The sequence below is a fragment of the Neolamprologus multifasciatus genome, chromosome 8, assembly GCF_963576455.1.
Source record: "Neolamprologus multifasciatus chromosome 8, fNeoMul1.2, whole genome shotgun sequence".
In the NCBI taxonomy this organism is placed as follows: domain Eukaryota; kingdom Metazoa; phylum Chordata; class Actinopteri; order Cichliformes; family Cichlidae; genus Neolamprologus; species Neolamprologus multifasciatus.
In genome coordinates this window covers 13,632,215-13,653,447 of record NC_140446.1, presented here as the reverse complement: position 1 = coordinate 13,653,447, position 21,233 = coordinate 13,632,215, and the positions used below count along the sequence as shown (strand labels likewise).

Here is a 21,233-nt window from a genome sequence, read left to right as displayed (position 1 = left end):
TCAAGTAAGCCACCTGGAAGCAGAAGTGAACCGGAAGTTACTTTGATGATGGACTATAAAAACTAAACTCCAGAGAGAAGAAAAGAAAAAAACACCCCATGATCATGTCCACAGCGAATATTTAGCACATTTGAAATTAGACACATTGCAGAAACATGATTATAAAGTTCGCTTTTATACTTATCTCTGCCAAATTTTGGGTTATGTTAAGAAATATAAAAATGGTTAAATGTGGAGCTCAGTGGATGTAAAGAGCAGCAGTTTTGTCTATTAACGCCTCTGAGTACCCGAAAAAGTGTTGTGTAGCTCCAATGTTGTTATGCTTGTGTTTTTAAAGTCCTCATGCAGGAAAACGCGGATATTATTAGAAATTAATTGTTTATTTTTATGTTACTTAGTCGGAAAATCTTCGTGTTCAGCATTTTCATCCCCTGAAAAATATTGGACACGAATGCATTGCCTGGTGAAGTTGTTTTATTTAGACTTTTTAAAATCAGGTCTTCATGGGTGCCATAATTTTTCTTCTTTTTTTTAACCTGCACAACCTGAAACAAACTAATCTAAAGTGCGGGATTGGTGAATTCACTTTGCTGCCACATCAAAAATCAGAAAGAACAGGAAAGAAAAGAAACGTTTTGGTAAATTGGCATCCGTATTTTATTGTGAAAATCACTCTGAGAACTTGTATAAAATACGCCGCTCTTGACTCTGGGCACTTGTTGATCTAGGCGCACACACAGGAAACCGCGCACATCTTACTGAGGACTTGACTCTGCAGGAAACACCCTCTTAATTCACATTTTTATAGTAGAAAATTTGCACTAAACGTTCTTGGAGTGTTTGGAAAGAAACGCTCAAACAGGCGCAACTGTCGAACTGAAAAGCTTTAAAAGCGCACTTAGAAAGTGGTTATCATGTCTGGCGAAGAGGATCCAACTCAGCAGCAACAGCCTGAGCAGGAGAAAAAGCCCGATGAGCCTCCCTCAGCTGCTTCGGATGCACCTCAGCAAGAGTCAGGCAGCAGCAGCCCTGCAGCAGAACCAGCAGCAGCAGAACCACCAGCAGCAGCAGAACCACCACCAGCAGCTGCAGCAGAACCACTAGCTGCAGCAGCAGCACCAGCCGCTGAGGAGAAGCCGCTCTCCTTCCGCGCTCTGGTACTCACGGGACATGGGGGCTACGACAAAGTCAAGCTGCAGGTGAAGACGATGGCCAAGCCGAAGCTGAAGGCAGGAGAGGTCCTGGTGCGCGTCAAGGCATGCGGGCTGAACTTCGCCGAGCTGCTGGGCAGGCAGGGGCTGTACGAGCTGCTGCCTTCCCCGCCCGTCACGATGGGAATGGAGGGCTCCGGGGTCATTGAAGCGGTCGGGGAGGATGTGAATGACAGGAAAGTGAGTAAAGGCCTGCTAAATGCTTTCCCCACACCCACAAAATTCCACTGTGGTCATGAAAGAGCGTCAGATCAGCGGCTCCGCAGCTGCCAAGCAAAGTATACGAGCCTTTAATTTTTCTGCATTTCTTGCCAGTGCGTGACGCGCGTAATCTTTTCCAAACGCCAACCCAGAGCGCTGCTGTCATCACTTTCACGTTTCTTTAGTGAAAACCGTGAACTGAAATTTCTTTTAATAGCTGTTAATTTAAGTTCCTCTCAAATCTCAGAAGGCACAATCGGATTTAAAGCTGACGTGAGTTTGGTCCGGCTGTTTCCTTTCTGTGTGCCACAGACTCGTCTTTGGCACTCAAGCAGCGACATTTCAATAAACAACCTTAATCGTAGTGTGTTCGTTTGAGCAGCTGCTAGAAAGTGTGACACTTATGAAAGCTGACCGTGTTTGATTGACAGTCTGTCCTTGACGCGTTTTTAACACTTTCTCCCCTGCACAAAAGAAGCTACTTGTATTTTCTTATCTGATGAAAAGGCGCATTTCTAAACCAAGTGAGTGTGTGCCTCCTTTCAAATTCTTGAAACTGATGGAAACTCGTAGGCTGTAACACCTGATGTTGGCAATTATACTCGATTATATTTAGAGAGCTGCTGATTTTAGCCTCTTTGAACCTTGCATGCGCCTCACGGCTACATTATGGCACAGTTTAAACACATACTCGAGTAACAAAGATCTTTCAGTGGCCAAAGGTCATTGCTTTTATGCACTGCGTTTGGTTTTACAGTGGTATGTGTAAGATAAAGTCAAAGTGACTCATCGCAAGTAACCTTCGTGGATTTATATGCCACAGCCTTTTGCAGAAGTTCTGTAATTTTTTACTTGTTGGCTCAGATTTGTTTGCACAGAAATTAAAAGTTTTTTAGTTTAAGTTTTTTTTTTTGTTTTTTTTTCCATCTAACAAGAGTTTCTTGTGTTCTGTGTGCACTAATGGAAGGTGGAAAACACTCACACATGACCAACGGCACTTTTTAGCCAGCCTACTGGATTCAGTAGGTGCATTATTTGGTTTGTATGCAAGTCTTGGCAATGGATGACTTCCAGGCAGAAGTTGTGGATGAATGTTGATCTTAACCTTTAATTTTTTTTGGATGTTGACATCAGAAACAAAGAAACTGCTTGTTTTAAGATCTGCATGAGTTGTAGGGAAATGAGACCATCCTGGGAGTTTTGCACAGTAAATCGGTGCCCCAGTTTATGCTTGTTATGTAGTGACATCATGTTGGAGTCATAAAGCGTGTGTCATACAGGGAAGTCTCATAACTCAGATTGTTGTCTAACAAGAATTATCACTGCATTTGCAGGCTCTTTGTACACCAAGTAAGATGGTAGATTAGGTTTTCTATGGATTCCAGCACCACTATCGAGTCTGTTTAAAGGTCAGATGCCTTATTGATTCTATTATTAGGGTCCCGATACCTGCTGTGTGACAGAAAAAGCAGCTCTGCACACGTTTTTAATCTTCAGATCTGTTTAGAAAGAGTCTTGCATGTATCTGGCTCAGGTGCACAAAAGATTTACTGCTGTGTGTTTGACTTGATTGTTTTGCAGTGCACAAAAACACGACAGTGCCAATGAAAGGTAATCATAAACTTGGATGAAATCTATTCTAGTGGTTTAAACAATTTGGAACTCATCCCTGTAAATTAGCAGCGCAATATTGCAAAGGGACCTTGATTATGTAAAATCCACTTTCATTATTGTTTCTGTATCTGGGGTGCTAAAGATCATCCTCATTTGAATAAGATGTTAAGATATGAGTGTGTGAACTAGACTCTACACTACAGCATATGTGTGTGAACTAAAGAAGGCCTAACAGTGAGGTTACTTCTGTTTGTTTACAAAGGACTTGAATATTCTTCCACCAGATCCAGCTTTTCTTTCTTTATCCATGCAGTTAATTGCATGATGGCTTCATTATGTGTATTTTCTAAGAATCACTGAAAGTCCTCCCAATCCTGAAGTGTCAGCATGGAATTTCCCTCCTCCTCCCCCTTCTTCACCACTTACTGCTCTCCTCCTCTCTTTCCATTCCCTCCATTTTTGTGGATCATATTCATTCCAACACTTCCTTTTTGGAAGGAAGCATCAAAACACAAGACACCACAAAGCACCAGGCGCAGCAGTGCAGGAAGCAGTGAGAAATCCCAACAGGAATTTAAAGGTTAACATGCGAGATAGTTGGTTAGGGTTAGTGTAAGGATGTGGGTGGGACTGCAGTGCAGACAATAACAAAAAGGGATGCCAGAGTGTTTTCAGAGACTGGTAAAGAGAAAGGCTGGAGCGAGGCTCCTCCAGATGAGAGCGCTTCAGGGTGTGGCTGTTTCATAAGAAGACTGTTTAGATTTGTTATGCAGCTTATCTTGTCTTTCCAGTTTCCATTTGTTAGTGATGCTAAAATAAAAGCACAATATATACGATTGTACCCCACACCTTTACTGCTATTTCAGGAAGATGGGAGCAGCAGTCCAGCGTTCCAGCTGACTGCCTGAGAAAGGATGCAAGATGCCACCTGTTTGACAAATATGGGCTTTAATTGACTTGATGTGCGAAGCGATGATGTTTAGGTCTGGACAGCGCATGCTTTCTGGTCTGGTGCATGTGGTGCAAATGTTAAGCTATCGATGCACTTAACTGCATTTTCTTTCAAAGGCATTTCATCTGTCCTAGGAGTATTTACATGCCATACTACTGGAGTTGGGAACCATTTCGCTAAACTTTCTTAGTGTAAGGCACACATTTTCCATTTTCAAGTAGAGTTTGCAGGTTTTTTTTATTTTATTTAGTTTTTGGTTTAGAGCATGTGTTAGTCTTGAACTTAAAAACAAAACAATCTGTATGATTGGCTGCTGTAAAATGCGCACAAACGGTCAGAATAGTATGCAGTTGTTTGAAAAACTAGCTACACCTTTACTGCTTCCATAAGAATTACAGGCTTAGCAGCAGCCAGGTGCTGCTAATCACATTCACTTCACTAACTGAGCTCTGCATGTTTAAAAGTATACAAAAACGGTCTTTGGCAATTTGCTGGTCTGAGCATTTAGGTGCATGTTAGCACAATGCCACAATTCTTCTCAAAAGTGGAGGTCCCAGCAAACTCACCAAGGTCACGCTTTACCATTGCTTGGAGAAACTGGGAGTGGGCTGCATCTCAGACTCTACCAGCCTCAGTTAGCATGGTAATTGTTAAACTTGATGACAGTATAATTATGAAAAAGACTGAGCAAGTGTGGCTTGTTCAGCACAGCAGAGATTTGCAAAGACTTCTAGGATAATGCCTTTTGTACAGACAAGATGAAGGAGGTTGGGTATTAGGGCTGGGCGATATGACCCAAAATTCATATCTCGATATTTTTTACCTGGACGGCGATATAAGATGTATATCTCGATATTTTTTTTTTAAAGCCATAAAGTAAGAACAAAAAGAGAGTTCTTAGTCAAAGCTGTGTCCCAGATGTCACACAGGCACTTTTATTAACATAGAGCATAGATGTACATAAAATTTACTCAAAAATAAATTATGAGCATTTATTAAATAATAATGCTCCATAAATAAAAGAAAACAATGTTGTTTTTGTGCATAACAAAAAGCTCACAATTGGGCAGTCAAAATGTAAACTAAAAGATGCAGAGCATAGTAACAAAGACAGATTTCACAGCTGCTCTGTTCCCAACTTCTACTGCGTGACTGACAGCATTGAGTTTGAAATCCTCTTCATAACCACGTCTCTTAACAGGTGCCATTTATGGTCCTTATACACAGTAGGGTAATATTACGTTGAAGCACAGTACGTATCACTCCGCGAGGCTCCTCGGTAGCCGTAATGCTCCGACAATCCATCAAGCGGTGCAGCACCGTAGCTTACCAAAGTCGTACTAAAACATTTTTTAACAGATTGCTGAGCGCTGTGTACCACATAAAATCGGTTCGCGGCCATCAAGCACAACCAGAATTCATACATAAGGCGCGCTGTCAACTTTTGAGAAAATGAAAGGATTTTAGGCTGTGCAGCCCCTCTGGGCTGCATGGCGTTATCGTGGTTAGCTCGTTATCGTGGTTAGCTCGTTAGCGTGGTTAGCTAGCTAACACGTTGTCGGCGTCCAGCCCCACGCACGGGGCGATGCGCAGTAACTCGTTAACGGAGATTTGCCGTGTCCATCTTGTCGCTTCCTGCAGGTGAAGCGATGGGGGAGGAGGGGGAGTTGTGTTCAGTGAAGGAGGGGCGAGGCCAAGTAATGTTGCGTAAAGATGAAAGCGAATGAAAGAGAGGCAAACTTGCGGCTCCACAAGTATAGTTATAACGTAACATAAACTATATCGATATAAAGGATATTGTCACATCTTGTATCTCGTATAAAAATATATCGATATTTTTAAAAACTCGATATATCGCCCAGCTCTATTGGGTATAATCCACAGCGACACATTTGGTGACCAACAATCACAGCATATCACCATAAACACCTCATACAACTGTTAAGCATGGTGGTAGAGGTGATAATTTGGGCTTGTTGCTTGCAGTCATTTAGGTGACCACAAATTTCTCTGTATACCAAAATATTCTAGTCGAATGTGAAGCTACCTGTCTGAGAGTCAAAGCTTGGCCCAAATCGAGTCATGCAACATGACGATCTCAAGAATAGCAGCAAATCTGCAACAAATTGTCTGAAAGAGGAAAAGAGTCTAGGTTTTACAATGACCAAGTCAAAGTTCAGACTGTAACCTGACTGAAATGTTGAGATGACTGATAAAGTCATACAGCAAATGACTATGTCAAGCTACAGCTGCCAGCTGTGGTTCTACAAGCTACTGAGTCAGTGGGGTTTGCTTACTTCTTCCCTGTTATGAAAAGTTTAGAATTAAGAGGATGTGCTTTTGTTTTCACACGACTCTGAATTATGGATGAAGATCTGCTCTTTCTCTCGGCTACTGAGATGCTTTAGTGGCAAAGACAGATTTCGATGCACTAAAATGAGCTGCAGAAAACCAGGCGTGGCGCTAGTTTTTGTCAAGACTGACTCAAATGAGCAGCAGGTTTTCACTGTCCTATTTCCACTCTGTAGTCTCTGCAGTGACTTCACTTTATGTCAACCTTCCAAGAAATGAACTCGGCCCTTCTTTAAGAAAAGGAAAAACAGGCTGTTATGAATTTTTGAGTTGATCCTGCAAGTTTTTAATGTTTCACAAGTGCAGGGGTTGAGAAATCGAGCGTGTCATCTGAGGTGGAAGTTGAGGCTTTTACAATAACTCGCCAAAAATTGGGGCGCACACGCATACCAAATGTGGTTGTGTATGTGTGCGTTTACTGTGTTTGCGAGTGTAAATATTCGTGTGTATCATCTGTCTATTGTCATGGGCTGTGTGCAGCAGGAAGTGGGTGTGACTCAGAGCTCTTGAAGCTGTTTTAGCAGGAAACTGCAGCATTCATGATCAGATCAGGCTGCTTTCCTGCACCCCTCACATTTTTGGAACTTTTCGCAACATTGGTCATATGACTCTTTGAATTTAGGAAGGCCGTTAAACATGAACAGCATTTCCCATAAGCCCCCATATCTGATGTCCCTATGACCAGAGAATGAATGTTAAAATGTCATCTTGTTTAATGGTTTTAGTTTGAGAGGGTGCTGTGAGTTTCACTGAGGCACAGAAGTTTGTGGACTCAAAGACAATGTAATGAGAATATATTTCGGAAAGAATGCATGAAATATAAATCTCTAATAATCACAAGACTGATTTGGGTTTTTTTTTTTCCCATTAGAACTGGAGGGGAAAAAAAGCCAATGTCAAAAGGAAAAACTTGGAAAGACCTCCAGAAACCCTGGAGAACTATTGCTCGAGACCACAAAATGACAAAGTCCTTGAGAGCAAAAATGTAAAGAAATAAAGGGTGGCTCAAGATTTTTGCACAGCGCTGTATGAGAAATGGAGCAAATGTGATTCTTTTCACTGTTTGTTTATCTTTTTAGAAACGATGCCTATTCAAGTTACAGGCGCTCTGTTTCCCTACTTTGCCTGTTATTGTTCAGCCTTTGAGATATTAGTCTGAGGTTTCTTCCCCCACAGTGGAAATATGCAGTTGTTTTGTACTTTCTACAAAGATCAATAGAACGCCAGGTTTTAAAATGTGGGGCACTGAGCTGCTGAAAGTGGGGCATAGATGACCACAGGAGGGAAACTAATCAGAGTGAAACTAAGCTGAATGACAGGAAAGTTTAAAAAGCACTAATTTAACTTTTGTTTTTTTACTTTTAGATTAGCAGGTGTGATTTGTGTTTACTGCTTTATAATTTTGCTAAATCAAACTTTTAAGCTTCCTGTATTAAGTTGATATGAAGAAATGCATCATTCCACAGCTGTGAACGTCTGTGTTTTAGTTTCACCTCACATCACCTTCTCCCTGTCCCCCTCCTTCCTTCCCTCAGGTTGGCGATCGTGTCATTGCATTGGCCCGCAGCGGCATGTGGCAGGAAGTAGCTGTCATGAGCGCTGACCGCACCTTCCTTATGCCCGAGGAGATGAGTTTTGAGGATGGTGCTGCTTTAACTATTAACTACATGACCGCCTACATGATGCTGTTTGAGATGGCCAATCTTAGGCCGGGCAAAAGCGTTCTTATACACATGGCAGCAGGTAAGACTCGTGGAGACGCCTGAAAATAATTTCCAAATAAACTAAGTGAGGAGTTTTTGTTTTTATTCTTCTTCTTCGTTTCTCACATGTGAGATTGCACAGCAACAGAGGCACTATAAATGAGTATAAATGCTGAGAATCGTGACGTCCACTCGTGCAGGCGACAGCAGAGGGTCCACACAGTGCAGAAGTATAAATTGCACATTACGTGGCGAGGAGCTGAAACAGCGGTTGCACCCTGGTGTAAGATGATAAACAATGTTTTGATGTGTATCCTAAAATTTTCAAATGACCCAGTTTTTGTTTGTTACATCAAATCATTACTCAGTTAATTGATTGGTGTTTTTTTTTTTTTTTTATATATAATCGTACGTGTAGCCTTAGTGTGAAAATTAGTTTGAGGAATAGATAATGAAGGCTCTCCTCAGACTAGCTCAGTGGCATCCCCAATGTTGTGCGACAAGACTACTCTCGTTATCAGTTAATTAGAAGGTGTAACAAACCTCCTGTCAGTCTCCTGGGTAACGTGTAAAGAGTCGCACAGCACGCTCCCTCCTGCTAATCAGCTCTTTGAATGCAGCTGCATTTCTGTGCTGAAGGATTATCAGCTAAAAGACTTTAAGTCAGAGGTGAAGAAGTGTGTTATGTCAAAACATCTTCATACGAAACTGGATTATTATCACAAATGGTTGCTTGGGCAACACTTCTCAAATGCAAATTTCTTACACGAAACCATCTTTAATGAGTGTGCATGTCCAGGAGTTATAAACCAAGGCCTTTCTTAGCTGTATGTCACAGTTATAGGGTCAGCTAGTGTGACATTTCACTTCTGCTTTTGATCAAATAGAGATCACCACACTCTTATTAGGAAAACTAAAGGTTTGCAGTGCATATGCAGTTGACACCTTCAGCTATGAGGCTGTGATGACGCCACATTTTTCACATTGTTACTGAAAATATCTTGAACTTGTGAAACAGCTGCACAGCAGACAATATAACTGTGATAGTTATGCGCATATGGTATAATCCAGTTAGAACTGAGAGAATTGAGGAAGTGTGTGTTTAGCTTTGCACTTTATTCAGTTTGAATTCAAAGATTTTACGTTGTATTGTCACAGCAGCACAGATATCTGAGTGTTTGATCCCCCTACACTCGGAGTCGAAGAATACAGGACAGTTACTGTGATGCTCAGTTGCTCTTCTGCTCCTCTGCATCCTCCCTCTCAAAGGCTGCTCATCAATGTTGAGTGGGTGGATGGGTGTCAGCTGACCTGTGTGAATCATGAGGGCAGAAAGGATTACTGGTGAACCTGCAGGCCCAGGCGGTCATCATCTTCAAAAGCCTTTCACTGTTAAGTGGAAATGGGCCACAGAGATCAGAAAGCACTGCTTTCTATGTCGCCTTTTGTTCACCTGTCTTCTGAGGTTTCCACCCTCTAAGTTGCATCTCTAAATTACGCTCTTTGTGGAATTGGGTGTGATGTGGAGAGCGAGAGGACATTCGGGAAAAGGGTGAGGCGATGACACAGTAATAGTCTGACCAGCTCCGATTTAATACCGGCCCATGCTGGTGTATTTCCTACCAAATCATAAATAATGTTGCTCCAAAACAATCGTTGACTAATCAGTGTTGTGATGTCTTAGCTTTATCATACCGTACAGGCCATAGATTGCTTATTTAATTCCAGCTTTAAAAGTTGGCAAAGGGTGGGTTTGGCTGTGAAATCAATGAAGGGTGAATACTCATGAGGTTGTCAGTCACATGATGACTCCACCATAAAGCATTAATTTATTGCCAATTTAAATCTAATGAGGATCATAATTTAATTAAGAAGTAAATCTGACTTCAGTGGTAATATTTTGATAAGAAACAAATTCAACTATAACATTTTTACTTGGATAATTTTCCCATAGACCTTTATGCATTTCTCATCACCTCTTTGCTCAAGAGTTGTCCTCAGTATGATGTGATTCAATCACCAGTTACTAGGGGAAAAATGTGTATTTCCCAACTGGTTGAAAACCAGTCTGAGGGGTCACTGACCAGTCTCTAGGCCTGTGCAACTGGGGTTTAAATAATAATTTTCCCATTAACTTCAAAGTCTAGCAACCACTTGGGAAATGCTTTTTCACTAAAAAATATATATATAAATTTTAAAGTTACACTTTGGTTAGTTTAAGGACAACATAATAATTTGAGTCAAAATGGACACAAAACATTAAACAGGTGTTAGAAAGACAAATGTCTCCCATGTGTGACCTTTACCCTTAGATTGCAAAGCCATAACATCATTTATCAGCTGCAGTCATGGTCCTGGAGCAGCATTACTTATGCTGCTGTAGAAACGACACCTACATGTTGATGTAAGATCTGGCTCTTCACAACTTAGCATTTTATTTACAGCGCATACATGACATTTAAGCCAAAATGTGTAAAAGGTCAAAACGCGTTATACAACAGATGCAGAACTTTCCACATGTGAAGAATGGAATCTACCCGTCTTCTCATGGTTTATCTTTTTATCAAATGCAAATATTAACTCATTACACAAATTCAGATGGGCAAAGTTGATATCTTGTAAAGTGTTTTGTCTCAATCATTAGATTTTTAAAAACCTCACTACAGTTGCTTGGCAACAGTATCGTCATTTAAATTTCCCCTTAAAATGTATTTACTAGGAGCCCGGTTGAGTACTAACTCAACATTCAAAGCAAGCAAGCATAGTTTGAATGTTTGAGAAAATCGCTGAGTGGTTCAGAGAGACCGCACGCAACCCCTTTTGCTGAAAGTGAAACACCTGCTCCTCCTGTTCTCATGCCAGTCTTTGCTGCTGTCTGCACATCTGTAGGTGGTGTGGGTATTGCTGCTACCCAGCTGTGTCAAACTGTGCAGGATGTGACTGTTTTTGGCACGGCGTCTGCTTCCAAACATGAGACTATTACCCAAGGCGGGGTAACTCACCCCATCGACTACCGCACCAAAGACTACGTGGAGGAAATCCGCAAAATCAGCCCGAAGGGTAAAAAAATATATATATATATACTCTTGTTTTACTACTGCACAAATGGAAATCCTTGCCTCTCATGTTTTCGTTGTGTTGAACATTGTCATGTTCTGTTATCTAGAAACTTACAAAGCTTTGCTCTTTTATTTCTGTCTCTGCAGGTGTGGACATCGTCCTCGACCCCCTTGGTGGCTCTGACACCCAAAAAGGCTATAGTTTGTTGAAGCCCCTGGGCATGATTATAGTCTTTGGTAAGACGCACAAACAAAAAAAGCATTGTGTAGACATCCTTTGGGGGGGGAGAGAGAATCTTTGGTGTTTCTACTAAAGCTTTATTTCACTTGGTTTATTTAACCTGTCATGGTGTTTTAAATTATTTGTTTATTTTTAAAATGAGACCTGATTAGATTAGCGAAGTAGCATTTTATTTTAAATGAGTGTATAATTTGTTTTTCCTCCTACACACGCTGTCATTGTAATGTCAGCCTCATCTCTCCCCCCCCCCCCCCTTTACGCAATGAATACCGAGCTGTTCAAGGCTGAAGGCTAAAGCTGTATCCAAGTTCCATAACATGCAGCAGCTTCAAAAGCAGGAAGATGGAAACTGTTGCACCTCGATACAGTGTTAAACGGCATCCTCTCTCTAAAAGATCTTTAAGATGCAGTATGATGGGGCATGATCATACAGGACTTTAAATAAATTTCAGATTTAATAGGCAGCCAGTGAAGCTAATATCTTAAAGGCAGTCCTGCATGTCCTTCCTGAGCCAGGTTATGCTGGAGGTCTTTTCTTGTTTTAAAAAAAGAATTCTTTCTCCTCACTGTTGCCAAGTGCCTCCTCATTAGAGATCATCTGATTGTTGGGGTTTTCTCTCTAATATTGCACTTTCCTTACACTATAAACGGTGACTCTTGTGAATTAGTGCAGTATAAATAAAATTGAGGTAAACAGCCTTGTTGGTAGTAGAGTCTAAAATGCAGCCACACCTGTGGCTTCTCTGACATGGATCAACAGGTTTGGAGCCAGCTCTGAGTTGATGCTCGGCAGATGTAAACATTAATTAAGGTAGCAGACACCGTAGGCGTGGGGTGAGTCCACAGTTGTGAAAACATGAGGATGTTTTGCACGTGTAATCGGCTCCTCTAACTGCCTGAATAAATGGCTCAATCTTGAAAGGTCGATGTGCCGCTTTTCTCCTTATGAATGGAACATCAGAGGTTCAGGATTTGGTCAGATGAGAGCATTTTAACCTAGGACTGTAATCCCATGTTTTCAAAGCAAGTCTGTGCTGATTCACCACTGTTCCTAAGCAAGTCGGTAGCTTTGCACAGCAGAATTCCCTGTACTTAGCATGCTTCAGTGTTAGTTGACCCATCTGTTGAAAGCATAGAAAATTAAAACCTGATAACAGTTTTAAATGATGACTTTAAGATTTGTTTTAATTAAACTGAACTGAAAACCTTGGCTTTGACATGTATTCGAGATATGACCAAACTGGGGACAAAATGAAGCTGGGTTCAAACTCACAAAGACATGGGGCATTAAACTGTTTACCTTCTCTTGTGGGGTAGTTTGGCCCTGATGCATCTTCTCCACTGACATCATGCACGTGATTAATGGCGAGTCTGTCTCATGCAACTTACAAGAAGAATTCAAGAATTCTATTTCTCCTGTTTTGGCTTCCCTTCATTGGCTCCCTATTAAATTCAAAATCCTGCTCCTCACATACAAGGTCTTAAATAATCAGGCCCCATCTTATCTTAATGACCTTGTAGTACCAGATCACCCAATTAGAGCGCTTCACTCTCACACTGCAGGCTTAGTTGTTGTTCCTAGAGTATTTAAAAGTAGAATGGGAGGGAGAGCCTTCAGTTTTCAGGCCGCTCATCTGTGGAACCAGCTTCCAGTTTGGATTCAGGAGACAGACACTATTCTACTTTCAAGATTAGGCTTAAAACTTTCCTTTTTGCTAAAGCATATAGTTAGGGCTGGACCAGGTGACCCTGAATCCTCTCTTAGTTATGCTGCAATAGATGTAGGCTGGTGGGGGATTCCCATGATGCATTGAATAGTTCTTCTTCAGTCACCTTTCTCACTCACAATGTGTTAATAGACCTCTCTGCATTGAGTCATACTTGTTATTAATCGCTGTCTCTTCCAAAGCATTTTTTTTTTTTTTTTGTTTTTTGTTTGGTTTTTTGGGGGGGTTTTTTGCCCTGTCTTCATTCTCTCACCTCAACCAGTTGTGGCAGATGGCCCCACCCCTCCCTGAGCCTGGTTCTGCCAGAGGTTTCTTCCTGTTAAAAGGGAGTTTTTCCTTCCCACTGTCGCCAAAGTGTTTGCTCACAGGGGGTCATATGATTATTGGGTTGTTCTCTGTATGTATTATTGTAGGGTCTACCTTACAATATAAAGCACCTTGAGGCAACTGATGTTGTGATTTGGCCCTGCATAAATAAAACTGAATTGAAATCAGAGTTGATGCGCAAACATTAATTTGCAACGCAGTAAAGTTAAAGGAGGTTGTGATAAGGTAGTGAGACGATTATTGTGAAGTTTCGGGGTTTTTCTGCCTGTTTTCAATGTTCCCTTTATCACTGTTTGACATTGCAGGTGCAGCCAATTGTGTGACGGGCCAGAGGAAGAACCTGCTGGCCGTGGCAAAGACCTGGTATAACCAGCTTTCTCTGAACACCATGAAACTGATGCAGTCCAACAAAGCTGTCAGCGGCTTCCACCTGGGATACATCACTGATGAGCAGCTCTTCGGCAGGACTATGTCTACGCTGCTTGAGCTCTACAAGCAGGGAAAGATCAAGCCCCGCATTGACTCCAGCTATCACTTTGAGGAGGTAAGTCTGATCGGGTTTGCAGTGTAAAAGAAATTGTCTAATAAAACAGTTCCTAGTTTTTGAAGATGCTTGTTGGAACTGCTTCTGTATTTACTTTACTGCATATTGAAGTATACATTGACATTTATCTTGCTCTCGAATGGGTAAGAGCCTTCCACTGGATAATTATCGTAGCCATTGATGCATTTCAGCTGGCAGTAAGTTATTTATTCATAAGTGATGCCATACGCAGCTTCTCATTTCTTAAAGAATCAGGGTCGGGTTTTAGACAAATCCTTGGGTTGTGTAAAAGGCATTGCTCCAGTTTTAGATGGGTAATGGATAATGGCCCAAAACATTAAAATCTACAAGAATTGTGAAACTTTATCTTTGAGGAAGAAATGTTGGCGGGGATGGGTGGAGTGCAGGCAAAGAATCTTGAATGGTTGTGATCAGAGATTGCAACAGGAAAGCTGTGTTTGCTAGTCAAGATAAGAGCACCTTCCACATGCACAAGACAATTCAAGGGATTGGGACTAAGCATGTAGCCTTAAGAAAAATCAAGTAGGCTACAGGTAGGCTAGCTAGGGATAGAAGCTTTAGTTTGCTAGAGAGCATAAGAGGATAGTGGAACAACTGAAAGGGTTTGTGGTCTGATTCTGATTCACCCTGTTCCCCAGTGATGGGTGTGTCAGGGTAAGAAGATGGGTGAATAAAGAGATGCTTAGTGCCTACCATATGAGCCTGCAGGGTCAGTGCTGTGAACTGGTGGTACTTCAGTTAGTCTGGTCTGCATTCAGTGATGTTATTCAAAAGGAAAATAGGGGGTTGTCTGACTGCTTGAATTCACTGAATGGCCAGGTTTTCCCATCAGTCCCATCTTTTTCTCCCTTGACGATACAGACGTGTTCCGAGATGACAATGAGAGAGCAGTTTGGGGAACATTACATGTCAATTTCACCACAGTCCAGAATTTCACCCCACTAGGAATCTTTGGAATGCCACCCTGGATAGAAATAAATGTGACTTTGATTAGCCTCATCCAAACCATGCTGTCTAAACATGCGCCATCATCAAACCTAAAGGCAGGTGAATTAAATATTAGCCTGTGACTTATTTGGCTGGGCAGTGGCTAATCCAGCAAGTGGCAGACTTCTTTCACCTTTCAATTAAAGCTGCTTAAATCTTCCATAGTGATCAGTCTTTTGCTGCTATGTATAGTCTCAGTTTTTTTGCTTTTTATTGCCTTTTCACTCATCAGCTGCACTTCCTTCCTGCAGTTCTCTAATATGTAGGTTAGGTTTCCAGTACCAAATTTAGCAAGCAGGAAATGAATGTAGGGAAGCAGATAGTTGTAAAAGCCGAAGCTTTCCTTCTAGAAATAGTGGACACTAAACAGGGCCGAAGCAAAGCGCCCTATACATGTTGTGGTGTGTCTGTGTATTTGTAAGGTAACTGGAAGTCATTGTTGTGCCATATGTGGCCAAGTTGGTATGAATCTTTTTTTTTTTTTTTTTTTTTTTTTCCATCCCCTTAAACATTCAAACAAGAACTTTCTGTTATTGCCCAGAGAGAAACTTTACAGCAGATTGTGTTTATCTGGGTTTTAGTGACTCGCAAATAGTTTTTTTTGGCTGCGTTTAAATGACTGATGCGCTCACTTTACTGCCCAATGTGAACATCTGCTCTGCTCCCCTGTCTCTTCTCAGGTGACTGAAGCCATGAAGCGCATGCACGAACGCCAAAATATTGGGAAAGTCATCCTTCTTCCTGAACCCAAGAAGGAGGAAGAGAAGCCAAAGTCCAATGCTGAGGCTGGGGAAAATGTGGAAAAAAATGATGCTGCCATCAGCGAGAAGAAAGAAGAGGAAGTTGAAGCAGAAAAGGATTGAGTAAGAGTGTTTATTTCGAGGGTTTCCTTTTTTTGTTCGTCTGTTTAAGGAGAAAAAAAAAAAAAGGCGGGGTGGAGGAAAAAAGCAAGATGTCATGAATTCTTTGTCAGTATTTTTTGGAAATGTTGATGGATTTTTGTTGTGCAATATGGTTATACTGTGGTGTCTTTGTCTGGAACACTTGTTTGTAACTTTTAAATAAAATGTCACTGCATTCTGATACATCACCTGAAGGAAAATGCATTCTGATTATGGACTGTTGTTAAAATTCACAACTGGCAAAAGAAGACAGCATTTATTTGTGTTTTTTGGTTTCCTATGACAACAGCTTGGTCGCAGCTCTAACATAACACTGGTGATAACAACATACCAGGGCTGGTGCTTATAAAACTGAACACTGACTAATCACTTAGGACTGACGAGCTTTGCTTAAAAACAGAAAATTGCATTTTTAGCAGTGTTTAAATGGGAATGCGCTGCCTTCAGACTACAATTGTGTCTACCCCAGCATCCAATCTGCCAACAGCGCCTCTTCAAAATTGGCACACCAATGAACCAACATCACAACGTGCATTAAAAAGATTGTCCAGCTTTGTGCCGCATATACAGTTAAGATCATTTGGGCAAGATGTTAATTTTTTTTTTTTTTTCTGTACATCACCATGGTGGACTTTAAATCAAACAATCAACACTTGACTGAAGTGCAGACTTGCAGCATAAATTTAAGGGGTTTAACAAAAATTTGCATTAACATTTTAGGACTTATAGGGTTTGGGGTTTTGTTTTTTAAATAGACACTAGTGGGACAAAGTTGTCTCATGTTTGTTGTTATTATTATATTTTTTTTTCTTTCTTTTTTCTTTTTTTTTTTTTTTTTTTTTATGGTTTGGATCATGAGCCGTTCCTTTCCTTCCCCATATTTCTCAGTTTTCAGAACCGTGCAGGCTATTAGATGCTTTCTGGCAAAGTCTATGGCTGCCTTGAGTGTAACTAGAGGTTTGCACGTTGTTGTAAGACCCTCTGTATTTCCATTCATGAAGCCATCTCTTGATTGTAGTCCTCAAGTTCCTCAAGGGTGTTATCGACTTCAGTGGTTCAAAGTAGGGGTTTTTTTGTTTTGTTTTTTGTATTGTTTGTTTGGATTTTTGTTTGTTTTTAAATCATCGAGAAAAAAATTCTTCAGCTGTCTTCTGTGGTCTTTTGGGGCTTTTGGTGTTCTTTACCTGGTCAGTACGTAGTTTTAGAAAGTATCAGATTGTCGTTCTGACCATTCCTAAAGGTTTTGCTACCTCACTGGTGGGTTTTGTTTTTCTAGCCTAATCTCTCTGAGATTCATATTTAACATTACAATGAAGAGCTATGCAATACAAATTCAACAGTTCAGATATTCTGTCTACTTCATTTGTCATTAATGACAAGTGAACAGCTCTCACCTTGGCCATGTTGTCAAATTAATTTTTAGGCTCTGAAAATGTCTAATTTCTAAAAAAAAATCATCTGAAATATTTGTCAAATCCCTTTAATCAAAGCTGAAAGTCTGCACCTCAGTTGTTTGGTTTTTACAATCTCCTGTCTTTACACAGGCAAAAATTGCGTATCCAACTCCACACAGGCTGGATTATGCATGAAAATGATCAATCATACATACAGTGTCGGCGTATGTCATTTTGGGTATTATTCAGGGTAAAAGCTCAGTTAAATAAGGATAGTGTTTCCATTTAAAGTAAGTGGTGTACTTGCATGTTCTGAGAATTTTGTGATCACCCTAAAAGAAGAATTTCCATTAAAAGATTGGCAAGTTTATTTAACAAAATCATTTGTATTTGTAATTTATGATTTTGATCATTCACTTTTACACTTTCCTCCAAATTTTCAACATTTGTTATTAATTTTGAAAAAATAAAAGACCATAATTATGTTATCTGGATGCATTTAAGCGTTCAAACAGCTCATGTGTCCTGCAGAAAGACCTTCCACCTAAATATAGTTTTTTTTTTTTTTTTTTTTTTTAAAGTATATTAATCCTGATCATTAATTATGTGAATTAATAACAATAATCAATTATTTCCTGTTTAATACGAATAACACTTGTGATTATTGCCCTACTAATGTGTGTAATGATGAGATGCCATATTTTTTTCTCCCCACTTACTCTGCAGTGACAAATGTTGTTACACGGATCTTTGTTTAAGGAAAGCCTGTGTCGGTGTGTTATTGTGTCGCTTTTGCAGTTTCCTCACTTATTTGTGCCAAATCTGAAACCAGCTTTCACCACTGCTGTCAAGCCAACTGTGAATAACAATTAGAGGGACTTCCGTGCCTTGGCAGTCACTCTTGTGTTTTCTTCCAAAGACTGTCCCACTGAAACGGTTTGGCGAACCGTTTCAAGGCAGGTTTCTTTCCTCCGTTTTCTTCTGTGCTTTAGATGCATTCTTAAATCCTTCACTGCCATTGTTACAATCAAAGTTTACAGGATTACAGCGTGTGTTACTTAGCAATTCCTTGTCTCCGCACTGATGCATTTTATACTTTTTTTGTTGTTGCTGATGTTGTTTTTTGGTCATTGCTTGCATATCTGCTCCTTTGAATGGATGACCTATATAAGTGGCGTTGGGGCTCAGTAGTGCAGATATTTTGTCCAGATGTGGGTGTAATTCAATGCTCGAAGCAGAGGATGCGGAGCACAAGAGGAAGAGTTTTCCCTCCGTCCACACCATCCCAGCGCCTCACATTCCTCTCTCCACCCTCTCAGTGCTGCTTTGTGTCTTTCTGTCTCTAGAGCTTAACTCTCAAACTGCACCTCCCTTTCCAGCAGAGTTTCGGTTTCTGAAGAGCACTTGTAACAAAGTTTGACAGATAATGTTTTGTGTTATTTACATTTGTGACATTTCTTTAGGCGACTTGGACTAGTATTGTTAAGTTTGGCCAGCATTCCTTCTCCTAGTTTGAAATAAGATGTGATGTGGATTTTTGAGTGGGATCTGGAGTCTTTGTGATTCTGTGATGTTTCCAGCGGAAGTTCAAGAAGTCTTTCAGGCTTTGTTCACTTGTATCATTTTTGAACCCACAAGCCCAGTCCCTACGTGACAGATGAATGTTAACCACCCAGCGATATAGCAACATTGAATAAACAAATTAGTCAGGTTTAGTGATTTCTTTTAGCCCTCTAATTCCTCTCTGCAAGCCGCTTTGCTAAAATGAATGTGATTGGAGACACAAACGGGTTTGAGACAGTGTTTAGGCTTTGATCAATAGTACCGGGTAACTGTCCGCTCATGTTCTCCGTAATTGTTGGTTATGCGTAAACTGATGCAGAATTAAAAATGGTAAATGGCCTGTATTTGTATAGCGCCTTACTAGTCCCTAAGGACCCCAAAGCGCTTTACACATCCAGTCGTCCACCCATTCACGCCCACATTCTCACACTGGTGCGTGCAGTGAATACCACCTAGTGCACACTGAGAGTTGCAGCTCTCCACAATGTTGCCTATTAAGAAGCTGTACTGTAGCGTGTGTTATCAAATGTTTCATATCAAAGAAATAAACAGGAATTCATCCACAAAAATGCTAATTTGCGCAGACGGCTCTAATTAAAGTGCATTTGCGTTAGTTTGACAGATGCTTCAACATCCAAAGAGGTCCTTATTAAAAAAATTTAAAAAAAAAATAAAAGCTCTTTGTAAATTCTGGCTGCATTAAAAATCTCAGTTCAACAATTGAAAGTCATTCTTATCATTATTATCCTAAACCATGTTTCATATCTATCAGCATCTAATTTGCAGTGTAGTTACTTCCATTGCTTGTGTGACAGTGTTGTTCCAAAACTATTTAATGTGTTACTGTTTCTTTTTTCTTTGTATACACAGTTCAAACAAACGTTTTCTATGTTCATATGGCACTAACATGTCTGTATTATTAAAGCATTATCACATCTTGTGACTGAGTTGACTCCATAATGACCTCTACCTGTAGACTGGTGTTGAATCACTGGGTTTGACGATGAAACCGCCCTGCACGACAGTTCATCACAGCTTCCGTACTGTGCTGCTGTTTTTATTTTATTCCCATCAATTGCCCGCAAAGATGAATTTTGAATTTTGATTTTTAAGTATATATGGCAACCAGCAGGGGTCGCTGTATGTACATGTTTAAGAGCAGCGTTTCAGAGGCTGATCGCTGTTTCCAGCTCGCTAATGGTAAGGGATCATAGTGTTGTTTTTACAGATCATTGCTCATTTATGACACAGTCTGGAACAGTCTGAATATGGAATTAAAGCAATGTCCAAACATAAAACTGTTCAAAAAGAGTTATAAAAATATGATCTTCTCAAACTATAAAGCAAAGGAAAATATTTAAATTAAGTGAATGTCTCTATTTAAAAAAACAAACAAAAAACTCATGATGTGATATTATAGTATATCAGAAATCTGTTCACTATTTTTATTACAAATTATATCAGTAAGGAAGCTGACTAAATATTAACTGATAATTTATGGCAAAGGGTTGGGATTAAATAAGTGTTTACTTCTTCCCACTCCCTTTCAACATGTAAATTAATCAGAACGGGGTTTTTTTGTATGTAATTTGTATAGTTTTTTTTTTCTTATTTTCTTTTCTAAATGTACTTGTATATTGTTCACATGTTGAAATAAATTACCAATCAATCAATCACACATTAATACAGAGCAGAAAGAAATTTATTTGCAGTAATGTTTTGATCCCTGGTAGGTTTAACATGAAACTGATGTAACTGACACTGATACTGACAGTATATGAAGAAACATATTTTCTTCTCTTCATCCTGCATACCGTTGTAACCTTTGATTTAGCTTCATTTACTCACCATGAAGCCAGTGGATATCCCTATGACCATCCATCATGGATGACACTGACAGATTATTTATTGGCAACTTTATTTTTGTGTTGCTGAAAAAATATATCCAAAGAGCTCCCTTCTTTGGGCATTAGCCTACATGACACTTACAAGAAACTCACTTATTCTTATGGAAATGTGCATAAATTAAAACATTAAAAAAATAATAATAATAATGGATTGCATTTATATAGCGCTTTCCGGGGCCCTCAAAGTGCTGTACAATTCCACTATTCATTCACTCTCACATTCACACACTGGTGGAGGCAAGCTACAGTTGTACAGTACTGTCCTACAGTAGGACAGAAAATAACATCAACAGGATTGAGAAAGTAAGTAGCAATCAGCGCTGCTATTCAAATTAACTTTAACCGATCACCACCTTGTCTGTAAAAGCAGATGTTTTGACAGTTAGTTGTTCTGCAGCATTCAGCTGTGTTAAAACAACAACAAAACAACCTTCCCAGGAGTGGGCGTTCCAGTAAATCTGTCTCTACAAAACCATATTTGGTAAAAACCACACCTCGAACACCTCATACCAAATGTCAAGCACAGGG

General features: G+C 40.2%; 1 protein-coding gene across 1 annotated transcript; it reads left to right on the top strand.

Moving 5' to 3' along the window:
• The first annotated feature begins 709 nt into the window (after nt 1-709).
• On the top strand, nt 710-19,378 carry LOC146512672 (NADPH-dependent quinone oxidoreductase VAT1-like). The gene is made up of 6 exons (XM_085170899.1): nt 710-1,391; nt 7,866-8,073; nt 10,923-11,093; nt 11,240-11,329; nt 13,693-13,931; nt 15,620-19,378. The coding sequence occupies exons 1-6, from the start codon at nt 915-917 to the stop codon at nt 15,800-15,802; spliced, it is 1,368 nt and encodes a 455-aa protein (XP_085027025.1). The 5' UTR covers nt 710-914; the 3' UTR covers nt 15,803-19,378.
• The last annotated feature ends 1,855 nt before the right edge of the window (nt 19,379-21,233 follow it).

Bases quoted from the DNA above. Each gene is read 5' to 3' on its own strand.
- LOC146512672 (XM_085170899.1), top strand. From the start codon at position 915: ATGTCTGGCGAAGAGGATCCAACTCAGCAGCAACAGCCTGAGCAGGAG. The intron at 1,392-7,865 runs GTGAGTAAAGGC...TCCTTCCCTCAG, and splicing joins AGGATGTGAATGACAGGAAA to GTTGGCGATCGTGTCATTGC. The intron at 11,094-11,239 runs GTAAAAAAATAT...CTGTCTCTGCAG, and splicing joins CCGCAAAATCAGCCCGAAGG to GTGTGGACATCGTCCTCGAC.